At 47.5% G+C, this 21,055-nt stretch overlaps 1 protein-coding gene across 3 annotated transcripts in view; it reads left to right on the forward strand.

Moving 5' to 3' along the window:
* wdr59 (WD repeat domain 59) overlaps nucleotides 1-20,569 on the forward strand; it is a 41,614-nt gene extending 21,045 nt beyond the window's left edge. The window contains exons 14-28 of one of the 3 annotated variants that reach the window (XM_041978465.1): nucleotides 1,876-1,979; nucleotides 2,182-2,346; nucleotides 2,500-2,595; nucleotides 2,890-2,994; nucleotides 3,491-3,612; nucleotides 4,679-4,832; nucleotides 6,000-6,056; nucleotides 6,812-6,945; nucleotides 14,041-14,122; nucleotides 15,247-15,359; nucleotides 17,778-17,919; nucleotides 19,475-19,556; nucleotides 19,629-19,743; nucleotides 19,816-19,958; nucleotides 20,049-20,569. In XM_041978465.1, the coding sequence (XP_041834399.1) occupies nucleotides 1,876-1,979; nucleotides 2,182-2,346; nucleotides 2,500-2,595; nucleotides 2,890-2,994; nucleotides 3,491-3,612; nucleotides 4,679-4,832; nucleotides 6,000-6,056; nucleotides 6,812-6,945; nucleotides 14,041-14,122; nucleotides 15,247-15,359; nucleotides 17,778-17,919; nucleotides 19,475-19,556; nucleotides 19,629-19,743; nucleotides 19,816-19,958; nucleotides 20,049-20,284 (1,850 nt within the window). In that variant the 3' untranslated portion in view covers nucleotides 20,285-20,569. Of the gene's footprint in view, nucleotides 1-1,875; nucleotides 1,980-2,181; nucleotides 2,347-2,499; nucleotides 2,596-2,889; nucleotides 2,995-3,490; nucleotides 3,613-4,678; nucleotides 4,833-5,999; nucleotides 6,057-6,811; nucleotides 6,946-14,040; nucleotides 14,123-15,246; nucleotides 15,360-17,777; nucleotides 17,920-19,474; nucleotides 19,557-19,628; nucleotides 19,744-19,815; nucleotides 19,959-20,048 lie in introns of those variants that run through there. The other 2 variants (XM_041978485.1, XR_006009459.1) reach the window with 2 other exon arrangements.
* The last annotated feature ends 486 nt before the right edge of the window (nucleotides 20,570-21,055 follow it).

Genomic DNA, 21,055 nt, shown 5'->3' on the forward strand with positions numbered 1-21,055 from the left:
GTGTTGGTCGGCAACAAACGACAAAAGAGAAATTCATCATGTACTCCGCCTGCATAAATGTATCTCACAAAACACAGCAGGTTTGCCTCATTTCCCACATCAGTGGACTCATCCAGCTGTAGTGAAAAAAACTGACTTTGTTGTAAACGTGTCACCAGTTGGTCTTCCACACTTTCAGCCATAGATTTTATCCGCCGCTGAACAGTGTCATTGGAGAGAGGAATCCTGTTAATTTTGTCACAGGCTTTTCCCCCAAAGAATATGTTGACCATCACATTTGCAGCTGGTTTAACTAAATTCTCACCTATTGAATGAGGTTTTCCTGCTTTGGCGATCAGGAGGGAGACCTTGTATGAAGCCTCTGTAGCCTTTGCATTTTCCCCAGGTGCAAAAAACTGTGAGGCCTCCTTCATTGTGTGCTTCTTCAGTTCGTCACATTTTCTTTCAAAAAATCCAACAGATTTTCCCACGTATTCCTTGTGTTTTGTTTCTAGATGTCTCTTCAACTTTGCAGGTTTCATAGCCTCCTTAGCCAAAGTTTCGTAGCACAAAACACAATGCGGTTTGGGATCATCTTCATCACCTGTCCAAAAGAAACCGAACTGTATATAGTCTTGGTGGTATTTTCTTTTAACTTTAGTGGCGGATTTTCCACGTTCATGGCAATGTTTATAGCTTGCCGCCGATATTGACGAAGTTGCTAACATCAAATCCTCCTCGGCAATGTTAGCTTTGTTCCTTGGATTTGTATCAAGCCGTTGCACCTTTCTAGCTGTATCAGATGTTTCATTTGGTTTTCTTTTAAGTGACCCTGTCCTAAGCCACTGATCCATAGTTATTTGGTCATAAAATCGTTTTGCTATCAAAAAGTCGGATGATGCTTCCAAACAGCCAAATTGAATAAATTTTTGTTAAGTTGTTCACATTGGGACCACTGGGGGTCGCTCGCGGACCACTAGTGGTCCGGGGACCACACTTTGAGAAAGGCTGCTCTACACACATGTTATTTTCTATAATACCATGTTGTGTTTTATCCAAACTGAAAGTGGAAGTCACAGCAACATTAAACAAAGGCAACAAGAAAAATGGTTTTATTTGATAGAGTGTTAATGTCTGAATTCATGAACTAAAACCTGATCAGACTCAGACTCTCTGCTCTTCATCTGGCCTGCTGCTCCTAACAGTCCTCGTACCCCAGCATAACAGCCTTGGTGGGATCATACTCCCTGATATTTGCTTTTTATTTTATTGTTTAAAAAATAAACTTAACAAAAATTTATAATAAATTAATTTAAAGCTTGTTGATCTGATTCATAATAAATCAGTAATATTGAATATAAATAGCGTATCAATAATCATCAAAGCTGATTTATAATAATAATGAACTTAACTGATCAATACAATAATAATAAGTATAATTATTATTATATTGATAAGTTAATCGGTTGACAAGCTTTTCGTAGTCTCACAGGCGCGTTACCGCCTACAGTCGGGGCGCGCAGGCGGCGTTACCGCCTACAGTCGGGGCGCGGCAGGCGCGTTACCGCCTACAGTCAGCGCGCAGGCGCGTTACCGCCCACAGTCGGGGCGCGCAGGCGCGTTACCGCCTACAGTCAGCGCGCGCAGGCACGTTACCGCCTACAGTCGGGGCGCGCAGGCGCGTTACCGCCCACAGTCGGGACGCGCAGGCGCGTTACCACCTACAGTCAGCGCGCGCAGGCACGTTACCGCCTACAGTCGGGGCGCACAGGCGGCGTTACCGCCTACAGTCAGCGCGCGCAGGCGTGTTACCGCCTAAAGTAGGGGTCGTCGTTGTATCCAAACCATCACTTTTCAGTGTCTAGGTCTAACCTGTGGTCCTCATGTGGTCCTCAGATCAGGAGGGTCGTCTGGACTTGGCATTGGGTTCAGGACTCACTCAGACTCTGCAGCAGGAGTTCTCCCTGGTCAACCTGCAGATCAGGAACGTCAACCTGGAGGTGAGACAGTCAAGTGGTTGTGAGATTATCAGGTGGTGGTGAGACATTCAGGTGGAGGTGAGATTATCAGGTGGTGGTGAGACATTGAGGTGGAGGTGAGATTATCAGGTTGAGTTGAGATTATGAGGTAGAGGTGAGATAGTCAGGTGGAGGTTACACCATCAGGTGGGTATAACTGAAACTGTTTGTCTGTTTTCTCCAGATGGATGCCAAGAACCGAACCTGTGTGGTCTCGGCTCATTTTGGTGGTCATCAGGTCCACCTGGTGGTCACATTTCCTGTTCAGTATCCCAACAACGCTGCGCCCACCTTCCAATTTGTTTCCCCGACAACCATCCCGTCCTCCATGAAGGACAAGATCCAGAAGGTACGACCAGCAAAGCTGAAGTATACACACCATCGGGAGCTGAAATTGGCTTGTTGGTCTCAGTCACTGACATGACTGTCTAGAGATGGACCTGGCCATGTTTCTATGTCTCCACATCCTTGACTTTCACATGTTTTGTCGTCATCTGTCAAGATCCTCAGAGACACGTCTCTCCAGAAGGTCAAGAGGAATCAGAACTGTCTGGAGCCATGTGTCCGACAGCTTGTGTCCTGTCTGGAGTCTGACATGGTGAGAACACCTGAACCAGATCCCGATCCCAATCCTTAACCTGATCCAAAATCTGAACCTGGACATGTTCTGAAACTGATGCTGAACCAGGTCTCAGAGCTTTGAAAATCTTATAGAAAGCCCCTTTGCCTCCCGCGCTCCCTTCCATCTTTCCTTCCTCCCTCGGTTCCTCTCTTTCTGTCTAAGCTGTGATGTCTCCTGTGGCGCCCCGTCAGGACAAGCTGTAGAATGTCAGCTGAAAAATCTCCTTCAGAGGGCGCTGTCTGATGGCGCTGTCTGTCTTTCCTCTGTCAGATGCAGGAGGAAAGTCCAACATCCGGTCCGTTCATTCTATCCAATCCTGTCACGCCGTCCTTGCAGGCGTTTCCTCGAGTCGCCAACACATACGGCTCCTATCAGGTAACGGTCCTATCAGGTAACGGTCCTATCAGGTAACGGTCCTGTCAGGTAACGGTCCTATCAGGTAAAGCTCCTATCAGGTAACGGTCCTATCAGGTAACGGTCCTGTCAGGTAACGGTCCTATCAGGTAACAGTCCTATCAGGTAACGGTCCTATCAGGTAACGGTCCTGTCAGGTAACGGTCCTATCAGGTAAAGCTCCTATCAGGTAAAGCTCCTATCAGGTAACGGTCCTATCAGGTAACGGTCCTATCAGGTAATGCTCCTATCAGGTAACGGTCCTATCAGGTAACGGTCCTATCAGGTAAAGCTCCTATCAGGTAACGGTCCTATCAGGTAACGGTCCTATCAGGTAAAGCTCCTATCAGGTAACGGTCCTATCAGGTAAAGCTCCTATCAGGTAACGGTCCTATCAGGTAAAGCTCCTATCAGGTAACGGTCCCATCAGGTAACGGTCCTATGAGGTGACATCTTCCTCTTCTTGTTGTTCTTTCAGGACTCCAACATCCCGTTCCCTCGAACATCCGGCGCTCGTTTCTGTGGCACCAGTTGTCTGGTTTACTTCACACGACCAATCACCATGCACCGCTCTGCCCCGCCCACAGAACCCACTCCTAGGTATAACCAATCCTTGTAGAACCCATTCCCATCAGGAACCAGTCCCAGTAGAATCCACTCCCAGGTAGAACCAGTCCCAGGTCAAACCAACTCCCAGGTGTAACCCATTTCAAAGTAGAACCAGCCACAGGTAGAACTAGTCCCGGTAGAACCAATCCCAGGTCAAATCCACTATCAGGTTGAACCAATTCCAGATAGAATCCACTCAAAGGTAGAACCATTCTCAGGTGGTACCCACTCCTTGGTAGAACTAATTGTAGTAGAACGCACTCCCTGGTAGAAACAGTCCCAGGTGGAACCCATTTCAGTGCCCGTTTTCACCAACGGGTACGAGTCGGGATGGGATGGTTAGAGTGTGGTTGTGGTTTAGTGTAACCTTGTTGCATTTCCACAGCAAACGTAACCTTACCTTAGAGGCGGAGTATCAGTCGGATAGCAATAGATGCCTCAGCTACGTAACAGCGTGATGCCATGTCAGCGCAGCGCTTTCCTTAGAGTAGAACCAGAACAAGATTTCGAAACAAAGGAGGAGGATGGAGGTCATCCACCAGTTTCCCAGCGGGGATTCGTAACGCCATTTTAAACGGAGATTTAAATAGCACAAAGAAAATCTGTTGCTCTAAACAAGGAGCCGTTCCTGATTGGTTTTTATGCCAGGTCACATGGGAAATGACTTCTTTTCTTAACCAATCAGCGGACCAGCTAGATGTTACACCAACGGAAGGGTCCCAACAAAGTAGGATGGGTCTGGTCAGGTCTTATGGTGCACTTTCCAGTTTTCGTGTTTGGAAACACAAAAAAATCCCATCCCGTCCTGACCCACCCTGACCCGCACCCGTTGGTGGAAACAGGACTCAAGGTAGAACCAGTCCCAGGTAGAACCAGTCCAGTCCCAGACAAGCCAGCTCAGATTTGTTGATTTTCAGTTTCTGGATATGAACCACAGAGACAAGTCAGATCTAGAACCTGTTGACTCCGATTAACCTGTGGAGATAAAATCCTGAACTTAAACTTCTGGTTCTGGTTCTGTGGGAGCTGACGGTAAACTGGATCTGTGTGTGTTCAGGTCCCTGTCGGCACTGTCGGCCTATCACAGCGGAGTTCTGACTCCGATGAAGATGCGTTCAGAGTCTCAGAGCACCCTGAGGCTCTACAGCGGCAGCCCGACCCGGTCTGATAAAGACACCGTCTCCATCTCCTCCTTCTACTACAAGGAACGGGTGAGACATAAAAACACAGACCGGTTCTTACACGTTGACCCAGTCAACCCATCTGGTTTTCCTCTGGAGTCTGAAGACTTTCTGGTGACATGGAGCCCATACCAGAGTAGTCCAGAAAACTGGACTCAGGTTACAAGTTCTGTCCGCCTGTGCCCATGTTTTTTTCTTTGAGGGAATCTGGTTTGGTTCTGTTCCCATCATCACATTACAGCAGGCTGAGATGGTTCTGGAGGTTTAGGAGGTTTTCAACTTTACTCAGAGCTCAGATTAACATCCTGCTGTCGGTTAGCACATCCAGAACCCGAAAACTAACAATGACCTTCAGACTGTACAGCTGCAGAAATGTGGGCGGAAAAAACTTGAAGACGACGGTAATAGATGATACTCTGCTGCCCCATCAGCTGTAACCACGGTAACAGATGATACTCTGCTGCCCCGTCAGCTGTAACCACGGTAACAGATGATACCCGGTTGCTCCGTCAGCTGTAACCACGGTAACAGATGATACTTTGCTGCCCCATCAGCTGTAACCACGGTAACAGATGATACCGGTTGCTCCGTCAGCTGTAACCACGGTAACAGATGATACCCGGTTGATCCGTCAGCTGTAACCACGGTAATAGATGATACCCGGTTGCTCCGTCAGCTGTAACCACGGTAACAGATGATACTCTGCTGCCCCATCAGCTGTAACCACGGTAACAGATGATACCCGGTTGCTCCGTCAGCTGTAACCACGGTAACAGATGATACCCGGTTGATCCGTCAGCTGTAACCACGGTAATAGATGATACTCTGCTGCCCCATCAGCTGTAACCACGGTAACAGATGATACTCTGCTGCTCCATCAGCTGTAACCATGGTAATAGATGACCCTTTCCCACTAACAACCGTCAGAACATCTCAGCTGCTGTCTCTTTTTGTGGGGCTCAACTTCTGATTGGTTAATTCCTATCATTGTCACTCTGATTGGTCGGTTTCTGTCAGGCTCATCCATTGGTCGGTTTCTTTAGCTGTGATGGAGGTGAAACCCTGCAGGTGTTCTCTGAGCTCCACCTCTGTATCTTGTCAAGCATCTGATTCTTTTTTTTTTTTTTTTTTGTCTTTTTTTTTTCTCTGGCTTTCATCCAACTGGACCACGCCTCCTTTCCACCCTCCTCCAATTAGAAGCTCCCTATGTCTACCTCCCGCCGCTGGTCTGTTCAAACCCTCCATGATTGGCCGGTACTGAGCTCCATCCCTCCATCAGTGCATCCCTCCTTCATGGCTCCTCCTCTTCTTTTTGTTTTGCATGGCACTGCAGCCTCGTTTACTAACTGACTGACAGCAGCTTGTCTAACAGCACCAACCTGATTTATGTGTTCTGAGTTCAGTGTGTCTGTTTCCATGGAGATGAGCAGCCCCTTGGGTTTCAGACCTGGGTTGGTCAGAATGGGTCATAGATCCGAACACTTCCTGTTCGTGTGTGCTGCTGTTCTGATGAACAGACAGTTGTCACCTGTTGAAATGAGGAAGGTCTCAGCCTCCTCTTCATCCAGTTGATGTCTCTGTTTCGTTCCCGTGGTGATCACTCAGAGGATTCAGAGAGAGGGAACAGTGTAAATTCACACATAATAACACATAACAGAACCGAGTCGTTCCAACATCTGCTGCCGCCAGCTTTAATGTCCACTAACCTCTAACAGCTCCGAGTCCGTTCGGGTCAGAACTTTGTTCTGCTGTAATCTGGCTGTTGGGGCAACAGAAGCTGTTCACAGGGCAAGGCAAAAGGCTGATGAGTCCATCACATCCGTTCCAGTCTTTGTGAGGATGGGACCAGAACCTCCAACAGGTTCTGGTGTCTGTAGCAGCAGACATCCATTAGGACGTCAGATTCTGTAAAAGACGACGTGTGAACAGATTCTGTCGGTCCGGACTGCAGTTAATCAGGTGGTCTGTCCTCTCGGTCGGCTGTCTCCGTCCTTCTGTCTGTCCCTCAGAAATCCCGCCGCTTTAAGACAAAGCGGGAGGGCGTGGACTATGGCCACCGTCCAATCAAACTGGCCGGAAAAGTTATCATCCAGGAGATCTCCTGTCTGCTGCCCGTCCATAAAACGCTGGGAGAAAGCTACATGTGAGACCACACACAACACACACATATTCACTCACACACAGCGCACGTACAACGCCCAACCAGAAAACTCTCGCTCCCTTTTTAGATGTGCAGTTAAAAACCTGACAGGTAACAAGTCCGTGTGTGTGATACGTTCAGGTGTTTGATACGTCCAGGTGTGTGATACGTTCAGGTGTGTGTGATACATTTAGGTGTGTGTGATATGTTTAGGTGTGTGTGATACGTCCAGGTGTGTGATACGTTCAGGTGTGTGATACGTTGAGGTGTGTGTGACATGTTTAGGTGTGTGTGATACGTCCAGGTGTGTGATAAGTTCAGGTGTGTGATACGTTCAGGTGTGTGATACGTTCAGGTGTGTGTGATACGTTTAGGTGTGTGTGATACGTTCAGGTGTGTGATACGTTCAGGTATGTGATACGTCCAGGTGTGTGATACGTTCAGGTGTGTGTGATACGTTTAGGTGTGTGTGATATGTTTAGGTGTGTGTGATACGTCCAGGTGTGTGATACGTTCAGGTGTGTGATACGTTCAGGTGTGTGTGATATGTTTAGGTGTGTGTGATACGTCCAGGTGTGTGATACGTCCAGGTGTGTGATACGTTCAGGTGTGTGATACGTTCAGGTGTGTGTGATATGTTTAGGTGTGTGTGATACGTCCAGGTGTGTGATACGTTCAGGTGTGTGATACGTTCAGGTGTGTTATACGTCCAGGTGTGTGATACGTTCAGGTGTGTGATACGTTCAGGTGTGTGTGATACGTTTAGGTGTGTGTGATATGTTTAGGTGTGTGTGATACGTCCAGGTGTGTGATACGTCCAGGTGTGTGATACGTCCAGGTGTGTGATACCTTCAGGTGTGTGATACGTCCAGGTGTGTGATACGTCCAGGTGTGTGATACGTTCAGCTGTGTGTGATACGTTTAGGTGTGTGTGATACGTCCAGGTGTGTGATACGTTCAGGTGTGTGTGACATGTTCAGGTGTGTGATACGTTCAGGTGTGTGACGCGTTTAGGTGTGTGTGATACGTTCAGGTGTGTGATGCTTTCAGGTGTGTGAGATACGTTCAGGTGTGGGTGATACGTTCAGGTGTGTGATACATTCATGTGTGTGAGATACGTTCAGGTGTGGGTGATACGTTCAGGTGTGTGATGCATTCAGGTGTGGGTGATACGTTCAGGTGTGTGATGCATTCAGGTGTGGGTGATACGTTCAGGTGTGTGATACGTTCAGGTGTGTGTGATACGTCCAGGTGTGTGATACGTTCATGTGTGTGATACGTTAAGGTGTGTGTGATACGTCCAGGTGTGTGATACGTTCAGGTGTGTGATACGTTCAGGTGTGTGATACGTTCAGGTGTGTGAAATACGTTCAGGTGTGTGTGATACGTTCAGGTGTGTGTGATACGTTCAGGTGTGTGATACGTCCAGGTGTGTGTTACGTTCAGGTGTGTGATACATTCAGGTGTGTGTGATACGTCCAGGTGTGTGATACGTTCAGGTGTGTGTGATACGTTCAGGTGTGTGTGATGCGTTCAGGTGTGTGATACGTTCAGGTGTGTGATACGTTCAGGCTTGTGTGATGCGTTCAGGTGTGTGTAATGCGTCCAGGTGTGTGATACGTTCAGGTGTGTGATACTTACAGGTGTGTGTGATGCGTTCAGGCTTGTGTGATGCGTTCAGGTGTGGGTGATACGTCCAGGTGTGTGATACGTTTAGGTGTGTGATGCGTTCAGGTGTGTGTGATATGTTGAGGTGTGTGATACGTCCAGGTGTGTGATACGTCCAGGTGTGTGATACGTTCAGGTGTGTGTGATACGTTTAGGTGTGTGATGCGTTCAGGTGTGTGTGATACGTTCAGGTGTGTGATACGTTCATGTGTGTGAGATACGTTCAGGTGTGTGATGTATTCAGGTGTGGGTGATACGTTCAGGTGTGTGATGCTTTCAGGTGTGTGAGATACGTTCAGATGTGGGTGATACGTTCAGGTGTGTGATACATTCATGTGTGTGAGATACGTTCAGGTGTGGGTGATACGTTCAGGTGTGTGATGCATTCAGGTGTGGGTGATACGTTCAGGTGTGTGATGCATTCATGTGTGGGTGATACGTTCAGGTGTGTGTGATACGTTCAGGTGTGGGTGATACGTTCAGGTGTGTGATACGTTCATGTGTGTGAGATACGTTCAGGTGTGTGATACGTACAGGTGTGTGTGATGCGTTCAGGTTTGTGTGATGAGTTCAGGTGTGGTTGATACGTTCAGGTGTGTGAGATACGTTCAGGTGTGGGTGATACGTTCAGGTGTGTGATACGTCCAGGTGTGTGATACGTCCAGGTGTGTGATACGTTGAGGTGTGTGTGATATGTTCAGGTGTGTGATACGTACAGGTGTGTGTGATGCGTTCAGGCTTGTGTGATGCGTTCAGGTGTGTGTGATGCGTTCAGGTGTGTGATACTTCCAGGTGTGTGATACGTTCAGGTGTGTGTGGTACGTTCAGGTGTGTGATACGTCCAGGTGTGTGGATACGTTCAGGTGTGTGTGGTACGTTCAGGTGTGTGATAAGGTCCAGGTGTGTGATACGTTCAGGTGTGTGATACGTTCAGGTGTGTGAGATACGTTCAGGTGTGTGTGATACGTCCAGGTCTGTGATACGTTCAGGTGTATGATACGTTCAGGTGTGTGAGATACGTTCAGGTGTGTGTGATACATTCAGGCGTGGGTGATACGTTCAGGTGTGTGATACGTTCATGTCTGTGAGATACGTTCAGGTGTGGGTGATACGTTCAGGTGTGTGATGCATTCAGGTGTGGGTGATACGTTCAGGTGTGTGATGCATTCAGGTGTGGGTGATACGTTCAGGTGTGTGTGATACGTTCTGGTGTGTGTGATACGTTCTGGTGTGGGTGATACGTTCAGGTGCGTGATACGTTCATGTGTGTGAGATACGTTCAGGTGTGTGATACGTACAGGTGTGTGTGATGAGTTCAGGTGTGTGTGATGCTTTCAGGCGTGTGATACGTTCAGGTGTGTGATACGTTCAGGTGTGTCTGATGCGTCCAGGTGTGTGATGCATTCTGGTGTGGGTGATACGTTCAGGTGTGTGTGATACGTTCTGGTGTGGGTGATACATTCAGGTGCGTGATACGTTCATGTGTGTGAGATACGTTCAGGTGTGTGATACGTACAGGTGTGTGTGATGCGTTTAGGTTTGTGTGATGAGTTCAGGTGTGTGTGATGCTTTCAGGCGTGTGATACGTTCAGGTGTGTGATACGTTCAGGTGTGTCTGATGCGTCCAGGTGTGTGATACGTTCAGGTGTGTGATACGTTCAGGTGTGTGTGATACGTTCAGGTGTGTGTGATGCGTTCAGGTGTGTGATACATTCATGTGTGTGAAATACGTTCAGGTGTGTGTGATACGTTCAGGTGTGTGTGATGCGTTCAGGTGTGTGATACATTCATGTGTGTCAGATACGTTCAGGTGTGTGATGCATTCAGGTGTGGGTGATACCTTCAGGTGTGTGATGCATTCAGGTGTGGGTGATACGTTCAGGTGTGTGAGATACGTTCAGGTGTGGGTGATACGTTCAGGCGTGTGATACGTTCAGGTGTGTGATACGTACAGGTGTGTGTGATGCGTTCAGGTTTGTGTGATGCGTTCAGGTGTGTGTGATGCGTTCAGGCGTGTGATACGTTCAGGTGTGTGATACATTCAGGTGTGTGTGATGCGTCCAGGTGTGTGATACGTACAGGTGTGTGTGATGCGTTCAGGCTTGTGTGATGCGTTCAGGTGTGTGTGTTGCGTTCAGGCATGTGATACGTTCAGGTGTGTGATACGTTCAGGTGTGTGTGATGCGTTCAGGCGTGTGGTACGTTCAGGTTTGTGTGATACGTTCAGGTGTGTGTGATGCGTTCAGGTGTGTGTGATGCGTTCAGGTGTGTGATGCGTTCAGGTTTGTGTGATACGTTCAGGTGTGTGTGATGCGTTCAGGCGTGTGATACGTTCAGGTGTGTGTGATACGTTTAGGTGTGTGATACGTACAGGTGTGTGATACGTACAGGTGTGTGATACGTTCAGGTGTGTGATAACTTCAGGTGTGTGTGATACGTTCAGGTGTGTGTGATATGTCCAGGTGTGTAATACGTTCAGGTGTGTGTGATACGTTCAGGTGTGTGTGACACGTTTAGGTCTGTGATACGTCCAGGTGTGTGTGATACGTACAGGTGTGTGATACGTTCAGGTGTGTGATACGTTCAGGTGTGTGATACCTTCAGGTGTGTCATACATTCATGTGTGTGAGATACGTTCAGGTTTGTGTGATACGTTCAGGTGTGTGTGATACGTTCAGGTGTGTGTGATACGTTCAGGTGTGTGTGATGCGTGCAGGCGTGTGATACGTCCAGGTGTCTGATACGTTCAGGTGTGTGTGATACGTTCAGGTGTGTGTGATGCGTTCAGGTGTGTGATGTGTTCAGGTTTATGTGATACGTTCAGGTGTGTGTGATGCGTTCAGGTGTGTGTGATGCGTTCAGGTGTGTGATGTGTTCAGGTTTATGTGATACGTTCAGGTGTGTGTGATGCGTTCAGGCGTGTGGTACGTTCAGGTTTGTGTGATACGTTCAGGTGTGTGTGATGCGTTCAGGCGTGTGATACGTTCAGGTTTGTGTGATACGTTCAGGTGTGTGTGATGCGTTCAGGTGTGTGATGCGTTCAGGTTTGTGTGATACGTTCAGGTGTGTGTGATGCGTTCAGGCGTGTGATACGTTCAGGTGTGTGTGATACGTTCAGGTGTGTGTGATACGTTCAGGTGTGTGTGATACGTTCAGGTTTGTGTGATACGTTCAGGTGTGTGTGATGCGTTCAGGTGTGTGATGCCTTCAGGTTTCTGTGATACGTTCAGGTGTGTGTGATGCGTTCAGGCATGTGATACGTTCAGGTGTGTGTGATACGTTCAGGTGTGTGTGATACGTTCAGGTGTGTGTGATACGTCCAGGTGTGTGTGATACGTTTAGGTGTGTGATACGTACAGGTGTGTGATATGTTCAGGTGTGTGATAACTTCAGGTGTGTGTGATACGTCCAGGTGTGTGTGATATGTCCAGGTGTGTGATACGTTCAGGTGTGTGTGATACGTTCAGGTGTGTGTGATACGTTTAGGTCTGTGATACGTTCAGGTGTGTGTGATACGTTCAGGTGTGTTTGATACGTTCAGGTGTGTGTGATACATTCAGGCGTGGGTGATACGTTCAGGTGTGTGATACGTTCATGTGTGTGAGATACGTTGAGGTGTGGGTGATACGTTCAGGTGTGTGATGCTTTCAGGTGTGTGAGATACGTTCAGGTGTGGGTGATACGTTCAGGTGTGTGATACATTCATGTGTGTGAGATACGTTCAGGTGTGTGTGATACATTCAGGTGTGTGATGCATTCAGGTGTGGGTGATACGTTCAGGTGTGTGTGATACGTTCAGGTGTGGGTGACACGTTCAGGTGTGTGATACGTTCATGTGTGATACGTACAGGTGTGTGTGATGCGTTCAGGTTTGTGTGATGAGTTCAGGTGTGTGTGATGCGTTCAGGCGTGTGATACGTTCAGGTGTGTGATACGTTCAGGTGTGTGTGATGCGTCCAGGTGTGTGATACGTTCAGGTGTGTGATACGTACAGGTGTGTGTGATGCGTTCAGGTTTGTGTGATGCGTTCAGGTGTGTGTGATGCATACAGGCGTGTGATACGTTCAGGTGTGTGATACGTTCAGGTGTGTGATACGTTCAGGTGTGGGTGATGCGTCCAGGTGTGTGATACGTCCAGGTGTGTGACACGTCCAGGTGTGTGACACGTTCAGGTGTGTGTGATGCCTACAGGCATGTGATTCGTTCAGGTGTGTGATACGTTCAGGTGTGGGTGATGCGTCCAGGTGTGTGATACGTCCAGGTGTGTGACACGTCCAGGCGTGTGGTACGTTCAGGTTTGTGTGATACGTTCAGGTGTGTGTGACACGTCCAGGTGTGTGATATGTTCAGGTGTGTGTGATGCGTTCAGGTGTGTGGTACGTTCAGGTTTGTGTGATACGTTCAGGTGTGTGTGATGCGTTCAGGCGTGTGATACGTTCAGGTTTGTGTGATACGTTCAGGTGTGTGTGATGCGTTCAGGTGTGTGATGCGTTCAGGTTTGTGTGATATGTTCAGGTGTGTGTGATGCGTTCAGTCGTGTGATACGTTCAGGTGTGTGTTATACGTTCAGGTGTGTGTGATACGTTCAGGTGTGTGTGATACGTTCAGGTTTGTGTGATGCGTTCAGGTGTGTGATGCGTTCAGGTTTGTGTGATACGTTCAGGTGTGTGTGATGCGTTCAGGTGTGTGTGATACGTCCAGGTGTGTGATACGTTCAGGTGTGTGTGATGCGTTCAGGCATGTGATACGTTCAGGTGTGTGTGATACGTTCAGGTGTGTGTGATACGTCCAGGTGTGTGATACGTTCAGGTGTGTGATAACTTCAGGTGTGTGTGATACGTTCAGGTGTGTGTGATATGTCCAGGTGTGTGATACGTTCAGGTGTGTGTGATACGTTCAGGTGTGTGTGATACGTTTAGGTCTGTGATACGTTCAGGTGTGTGTGATACGTTCAGGTGTGTGTGATACGTACAGGTGTGTGATACGTTCAGGTGTGTGATACCTTCAGGTGTGTCATACATTCATGTGTTTGAGATACGTTCAGGTGTGTGTGATGCGTTCAAGTTTGTGTGATACGTTCAAGTTTGTGTGATACGTTCAGGTGTGTGTGATACGTTCAGGTGTGTGTGATACGTTCAGGTGTGTGTGATACGTTCAGGTGTGTGTGATACGTTCAGGTGTGTGATACCTTCAGGTGTGTCATACATTCATGTGTTTGAGATACGTTCAGGTGTGTGTGATGCGTTCAAGTTTGTGTGATACGTTCAAGTTTGTGTGATACGTTCAGGTGTGTGTGATACGTTCAGGTGTGTGTGATACGTTCAGGTGTGTGTGATACGTTTAGGTCTGTGATATGTACAGGTGTGTGATACGTTCAGGTGTGTGAGATACGTTCAGGTGTGTAAATATTTGCGTGTGTTTTCTGTTCAGTCTCAACGTGAACGACATCCAGGAAACGTGTCAGAAGAACGCTGCAACGGCTCTCGCGGTTGGACGTCGAGACGTGGCGAAGGTAATCACACCTCCATGTTCTTACATCCGTCACCTTGTTTAACTCAGACGGGGTTCAGAACTCCAACCTGACAGTTCTCCATCAGAACCTTCCAGTTCTGGGTTGAAGGATCAGCTCCTGGTCCTGGTTGAAAACCACCAACATGTCAGCTCCTGATCTTCAGGTGTCCTCGCAGGGATATTTGTGTTAAAGAGCAGGCAAACAGCGAAGGGACCACAAAGCGAAGATCGGGAACAGATCCAGAATGTTCTGGGATCACAGATGGACCGGGGGAGGAATTCAGAGGGCTGGAGAACCACTTTGTGGACTGGAGCAGCAGGAACCATCTCCTTCTGAATGTGAAGAAGATGAAGGAGATGCTTATTGACTTCAGGAGGAGGAAACCTGCACACCAGCACATCAGGATCCTGGTGAGGAGGTGGAGGTTGTGGACAGCTATAAATACTTGGGTGTGCACGTGGACAGCGGACTGGACTGGAGGATCAGCACAGCTGCTGTGTTCAGGAAGAGGAGGAGCAGACTCTGCTTCCCGAGGAACTCAGAGCCTTTAATGTCTGTAGAAAACTGCTGGAGATGTCCTTCCAGTCGGTGGTGGCCATGCTGGGGTGTGCTGGGGGAGCAGCATCAGCTCCAGGGAAGCAGCAGGATCAATAAACTGATCCATAAGGCTGGAAAGATCGTTGGACACAACCTGGAGACATGAGGTCCCTGAACCAGCTGGTCTCCATCATGGACGATTCCTCACATCCACCACAGTCACCTGGAGGCCAGCGGAGCTCTTTCTCTACCAGACTCTGCAGCTCCGCTTCTTACTCTCTTCTCTTGTATATATTGAGTTTATTTTCTATATGTTTACATTTTTCTCATATATCTTATTGTTAATTCTAATCTGATGGCTGCAGCTGTAGCGGGAAAATTTACTTCTTGGGATTAATAAAATCTATTCATCTGTTCATCCATCCAACAGTTCCAGACTGTTCTGCTATCAGGGATCCAACAGATCCAGACAGACAGGAACATGAACAGATGCTCAGCCTGACGGACATGAACGTTTCCACGTGAGAAATGAGCCATCAGCTGAGGACAGATGGTGGTAGAAACTTCTTCCTCTTCTTCTTCTGCAGGTTTGGGCACTGGCGTCTGCAGCCACCAGTCAGGACCTGAGTCCAGACTCGGACCCGGACTCCGAGACTCCCTGGGCCAGACACCCGTTTGGACGGCGCTTGTTAGAGACGCTGTGAGTTCTTTAGTTTCCTCTGAAAGTGTTAGATCGCTTCACTGGTCTAACCGAACACCAGTTACCTATCAGACCTGCCGGGCGGGGCTACCGGAGACCTCACCCGGTCTAACTGAACACCAGTTACCTATCAGACCTGCCGGGCGGGGCTACCGGAGACCTCACCCGGTCTAACTGAACACCAGTTACCTATCAGACCTGCCGGGCGGGGCTACCGGAGACCTCACCCGGTCTAACTGAACACCAGTTACCTATCGGTCCTTCCAGACATAAAGATGTTTTCATGTGAGTGGATCCGATGGCCTCAGGTGCAGCGATGACTGAACTACAGGTAACTACACTATCATTGGGTCTCTTTAGTAAAACTGCTGGGGGCGGAGCTTAGGTCTTGGTATGGAGTAGACGTGTTTCTGGTAGCTCCAACTGAATTTCACTATTACCCTAAACGACCATTTAAACTCCACTTGACGTATTTCAAATGAGTGTTTGACGACTGGATGAAGCAAGCAGACACTAAGGGAGTTAATGCTAACAGTAGCGTTAGCTTGTGTGTGTTGGATCAGGCTAACAATGATGACATCCTGACAGTCATCAGCAGGCTTATTAGTATGGTGGACATGAGACTGGCTGAAGTCAATGGATCTATTTCCAGCCTCAAACTGAGGCCGCAGCCGAATGGCATGATCTCAGAGCTCTGCCAGGTTTATATTCTCTGAACGTATCAGATAGATATCAGTGGACCTGAACCGTTCTGGGATGTAAACCATCAGAAGGTTTTAAAATCTATTCTGGGACTGGAAACCAGTATAAACTATAAACCAGTATAAACTGGAAACCAGTATAAACTATAAACCAGTATAAACTGGAAGCCAGTGTAAAGATGTTAAAACTGGTGTGATGTGTTCAGATCTCTTAGTCCTGGTTAAAACTCCAGCAGCAGCATCTGGATGAGCTGCAGATGTTTACTGGTCTTACTGGGAAGTCCTGTTAAAGACCAGTACTCCAGCCTTCTGGAGATGGATCATGGATGAGTTTCTCTTGGTCTTACTGGGAGACTAAACTTTTAATCCTGTTGATGGTAAAAAGCTTCTTAGTGAAGCTTTGATGTGGCTGCTGAAAGTCAGGTCTGAGTCTATCAACACTCCAAGGTTACCAACTTGGTTGGTGGTTTTAAGAGCCCGAGTCTCCAGGTGTTTACCAATGCTGACCCTCTTCTCTTTCTACCAAACAGAATAATCTCAGTTTTGTCTTCATGTAATTGTAGGAAATTCTCCTTAATCCAGGTGTTTATTTGCTCCAGACTCTGACACAGTAATTCTGCTGGACTGCAGTCGTCTGGAGACAGAGACATAAAGTTGTGTATCATCTGCATAACTTTGATCATTAATGCTATAGTTCTGTAATGTTTTACCCAAAGGGAGCAGATACAAGTTGAACAGGAGAGGTCTGAGGACTGACCCCTGGGGGACTCCACAAGTCATGGCCACTCGCTCGGATTCATAGCTGCCGATCGGAACTAAATAACTCCGGCCTGTGATCTACAGTATCAAACGCAGCACTGAGATCCAACATTAACTAACAGTGATTGTTGGACAGAGATCTAACATTTAGTACAGCAGCTTTATGAAGTTTCCTCTGGTCTCTGTTGTATTCTGAGTTATACAAGGTACAGTTAACAGATTAGATCAAACTTATGGAAAAGTTTTTTCAAAGTCTAACTCTACCAAAGCATTAGATTGAGTTGAGACACTGGAAGCCGATATAACCAGCTGGAGATGCAAACCGGGGCATGGAGACCGAAGGAGATCTGGGATTGTTAGGAAAATGGTGCCTGACGTGCTTTCTTAAAGAAACGTGAGGCCTTGGAGGCAATAAATAAATTCGATCCTCTCAATCAGGGGGCTGTATCATATTTTCATAAGTGACTAAACTGGACTATACATGACTATATTGGACATGTCTGAAATTAAGAGGGCATGGGAGGGTGAGCTGGTGAGCTCTGGGGTGTTTAAACAGTTTACATGATGGTTCAGTTAACGCCAGACAACCTTTTACAGTTCAAAAGATACGGCTACAAAAGCCAAGACAAGTTTATTTGAATTCACCAGCTCAGCGACGGTGAACCAAAGTGCTTTACAGAGACATTACAACATCATCACACAGCAGAAAAAAGGAAGCAGAATTTATAAATAAAAACAAGAAAGAGGAAGAAAGAACATTAGATAAAAACACGATCGAGTCTAAAAATTCAATCTTAAAATCAAAGAATATATTTTTCCACTTTCAAAGCTAAATATGTCAAACTAATTTCTCTGATGATAATCGGATTATTTCTCTGATGATAATGGTGTAAGAACATCTATACCAGCGGTTCTGCATCCTCAGTCAGGTTAATTCTCGCTGTGTTTGCTCCTCCAGTCTGGATCACTACAGTCAGATGAGCGACGTCCAGACTCTCGCTATGCTGTGCAGCGTTTTCAGGGCTCAGGCTCCGCCTCCAGACTGCTACTCCCTTTATGGACACCATTCCTCACGGATCACCTCAAATCATTCCCGATATGTAAGTCTGAGTGTTTACATGCAGGATGAAATGGATGGAAACCACTGGGGGGCAGTGTTGAGCTTAGCGACATACAACCAACGAAAGGAATAAAGAAGAAGCTGTGACGCATTCAATCCTTAAAATTCCAGGCGAATAGAAATTTTTTCTCTTTACAGAGGTTAAAATGATGTAAAATGAACGTATGAATAGATGTAGCAGCATAAAGGTCGACCAGAAGAAGAAAGCAGAATTTATTACTAACAGAACTTTGTAGAAATAACACACAGACCAACAGTGACCAAACCTTTTCTCATCTCATCGTTCTCTCAAGTCTTGGCTTTCAGGAGAAAAAATATTGTTATTGAAACAAACACACAACAGAAACTATTTCCATGTTTCCACTTTTTCCTCATTTCCAGTTATTCCTGCTACTATTTACCTGCTATCCTCACTAAACCAACTCCAGCTCAGCTGCTTTGTGGCGCCACCGTGCATCAGAAACGTCTTCTTGGCTTTATTCCAGCCATAGAGGAGCATTATTTTTCTTCTTTTCACACACACATAGAACTTTCTGCTCACTGGTTGATCTTTGGCTGCTCCTGATTGGACGTTACCGTCAATCTAAGCTCTCTGATTGGTGGAAAGTCTGACAGGAAGTGGCTTCATCATCATGTCCAGGTCTAAATAGAGGTCTCTTAGCAACATAGTAGTGATGGTGATGTTTTTATGGTGAAATGTGATAAATAATGCTGTTATCATGGATCATTGTGGATTTACCAGATAGAGTCTCTGAATAAAACTACATTTAGTGGCTGGATTGTAAACCTCCTGGACGGGATAGAAATGTCTGGAAAACTTCTGTAGATCAGCTAAAGGGTTAAATATCCATCACATTTACCCCACAGAGATACACACCACCGCTCCTGGGGACTGATGGTAGAAGAGATCTGCTGGAGTTTTAAGGGTTAAATAAAGCTTGAGTCAAAACTGTACAAATAATTCTACTTGTTTAATTTTTTTAGCCAATCACAGTGATTGTGAACGGATTTAATTTGAGAACAAGCTTCAGTAAAACCATGGATGTTTCCGTTAGGACTCATTTCTGTTTCCTTCATGGAAATCTGGATGTTCCTTTCAAACATTGTCACAAGTTTCTGTCTTCAAACATCCATGCGTCCTCTATGCTAGCATGGTTGTTAGCCAGTACATCCACTAGAGGGCAGTGCAGCGTTCAGAACTCATCTCCTTTTAACGTCCCAGAAACCAGAGACCGCTGCCCCTGGTGGTTTCTGGTGGTTCTGCTCCGTCTTACTGTGCATCCGTAAGACGGACATAAAGCAGAACCCGATGGCCCCGCCTCTAAAGTCTTACACTGCATAAGCAGACAGGTCACCAAGTGGTCGTAGGATATTTGCTAATATTCTGCATTAGCACCACATGTAGCTTAGTTTTTACTTCCTTGGTTGCTTCCACTCAGGAATGCTGATGCTAATTGGGCCACAGATTCTGTGTTGTGAAGGAAGTGATGTCGTGTGTGTGTGTGTGTGTGTGTGTGTGTTTGTGGTGGTTTCAGCCCAGCTACACGTCCAGCTCTGTCACGTCGGGCTCCTGCTCCAGCACCTCCGACTCCATCACCCCTGGCAACTGGAGCACAGGTGAGACTCTGCAGCGCCCCCCGCTGTGAGGAAGCGTTTCTTCACATCTGACTCCCTTCCTGTCGCTTCCAGTCAGAGACCCCGAGCACACCTGGGGGGAGTCCTCCCCTGACGACTACCGCTCCAGCAACCAGGGCTACACGGATCCCCGGGAGCGAGAGCGAGAGCAGCATGACATGAACAAGAGGTGGGTTTCCTCCACCTCCCACTCAGATGTGTTCCTGGTGTGGCTGTGATGTCACTTCCTGTTTCTGTGCAGGCTGTTGGACCCAGCCAACACGCTGCAGTTCGACGACTTTAAAAAGAGTTATGGTGAGATCCTCTACCGCTGGGGTCTGCGAGACAAGAGGGCCGACGTTCTGAAGTTTGCTTCCTGTCCTCCTGAACCTCACAAAGGCATCGGTAGGTTTCTGCTTCCACCGTCAGCAGGTTTCTGTCACCGAAACTCGTCCGGAGGTTTCCATCAGATAACCGCTGCTTTTCTCTCCGCAGAGTTCGGCGTGTACTGCTGCCACTGCCGCAGCCAGGCCCGTGGGACTCAGTGCGCCGTCTGCAAACGCCTGACCTTCCAGTGCGCCATCTGCCACGTGGCGGTCCGAGGGTCCTCCAACTTCTGTCTGAGCTGCGGACACGGCGGACACACCAGCCACATGATGGACTGGTTCCGGCGGCAGGACGAGTGTCCGGCCGGCTGCGGCTGCCACTGCCTGCTGCAGAGCACCTTCTGATTGGACCTGAGCACCTCTGGAAGAACGTCAATATTCAAATAAATAAGAATTTCAAATATTTTCTTCTGTTTTTTTCTGGATAAAATCTTCAGATAAAAATGTTTTTTTTTTTTTTTTTTTGTGAATTATTTTCCTGGTTTAATAATCCCAGTGGGTGTTGTGTTGAACATGGACACAGTCCCCTTTACAACCAGCTAGGCCTGCTCACGGAGCTGAACATGAAGGTAGGTGCCGTCAGAGATGGACCAGAATCCCCTCTGATATCCTCCTGATGGTGAGACGGTGAAGAATCATGGTGTATGACACATATTGTTGTAGCCTTATGTTGGCAAGCTGCTATAGCTGTACTGCGGGTTGCTAACGTGCTCTAAAAAGCTAATAGACACACACTGAGACGAGGCTGTGGTACAGGTCCAGGCTTTTACTAAAAGGCCTCGCATGTCACACACAGGAACATGAATCAATCACTCCATCTAGTGGTAGCAGTAGTGATGACATCAACAGTCCAATATAATAGAGCACTGACTGCTCCTACTAATACACCACACATATTACTGTAACGTTCATAATGGCGACTTGAACCCAGTTTAAACTGAATCACCAGTCGGAGGAGGCCCAGCTCGCCACGGATCTGATCAGGAAATCCTCACGTTCAGAGCCTGTATGGACGGGGCTCAGCTGATCCCAGTTTTATTGGTAGCCAACCAGAGGCAGTGGAGGTCGGGGTCCTGAACCTGGGGAGGGTTAATAAGGTGTTAATTAGTTTTAATG

This window comes from Melanotaenia boesemani, chromosome 1, assembly GCF_017639745.1.
Source record: "Melanotaenia boesemani isolate fMelBoe1 chromosome 1, fMelBoe1.pri, whole genome shotgun sequence".
NCBI lineage: Eukaryota > Metazoa > Chordata > Actinopteri > Atheriniformes > Melanotaeniidae > Melanotaenia > Melanotaenia boesemani.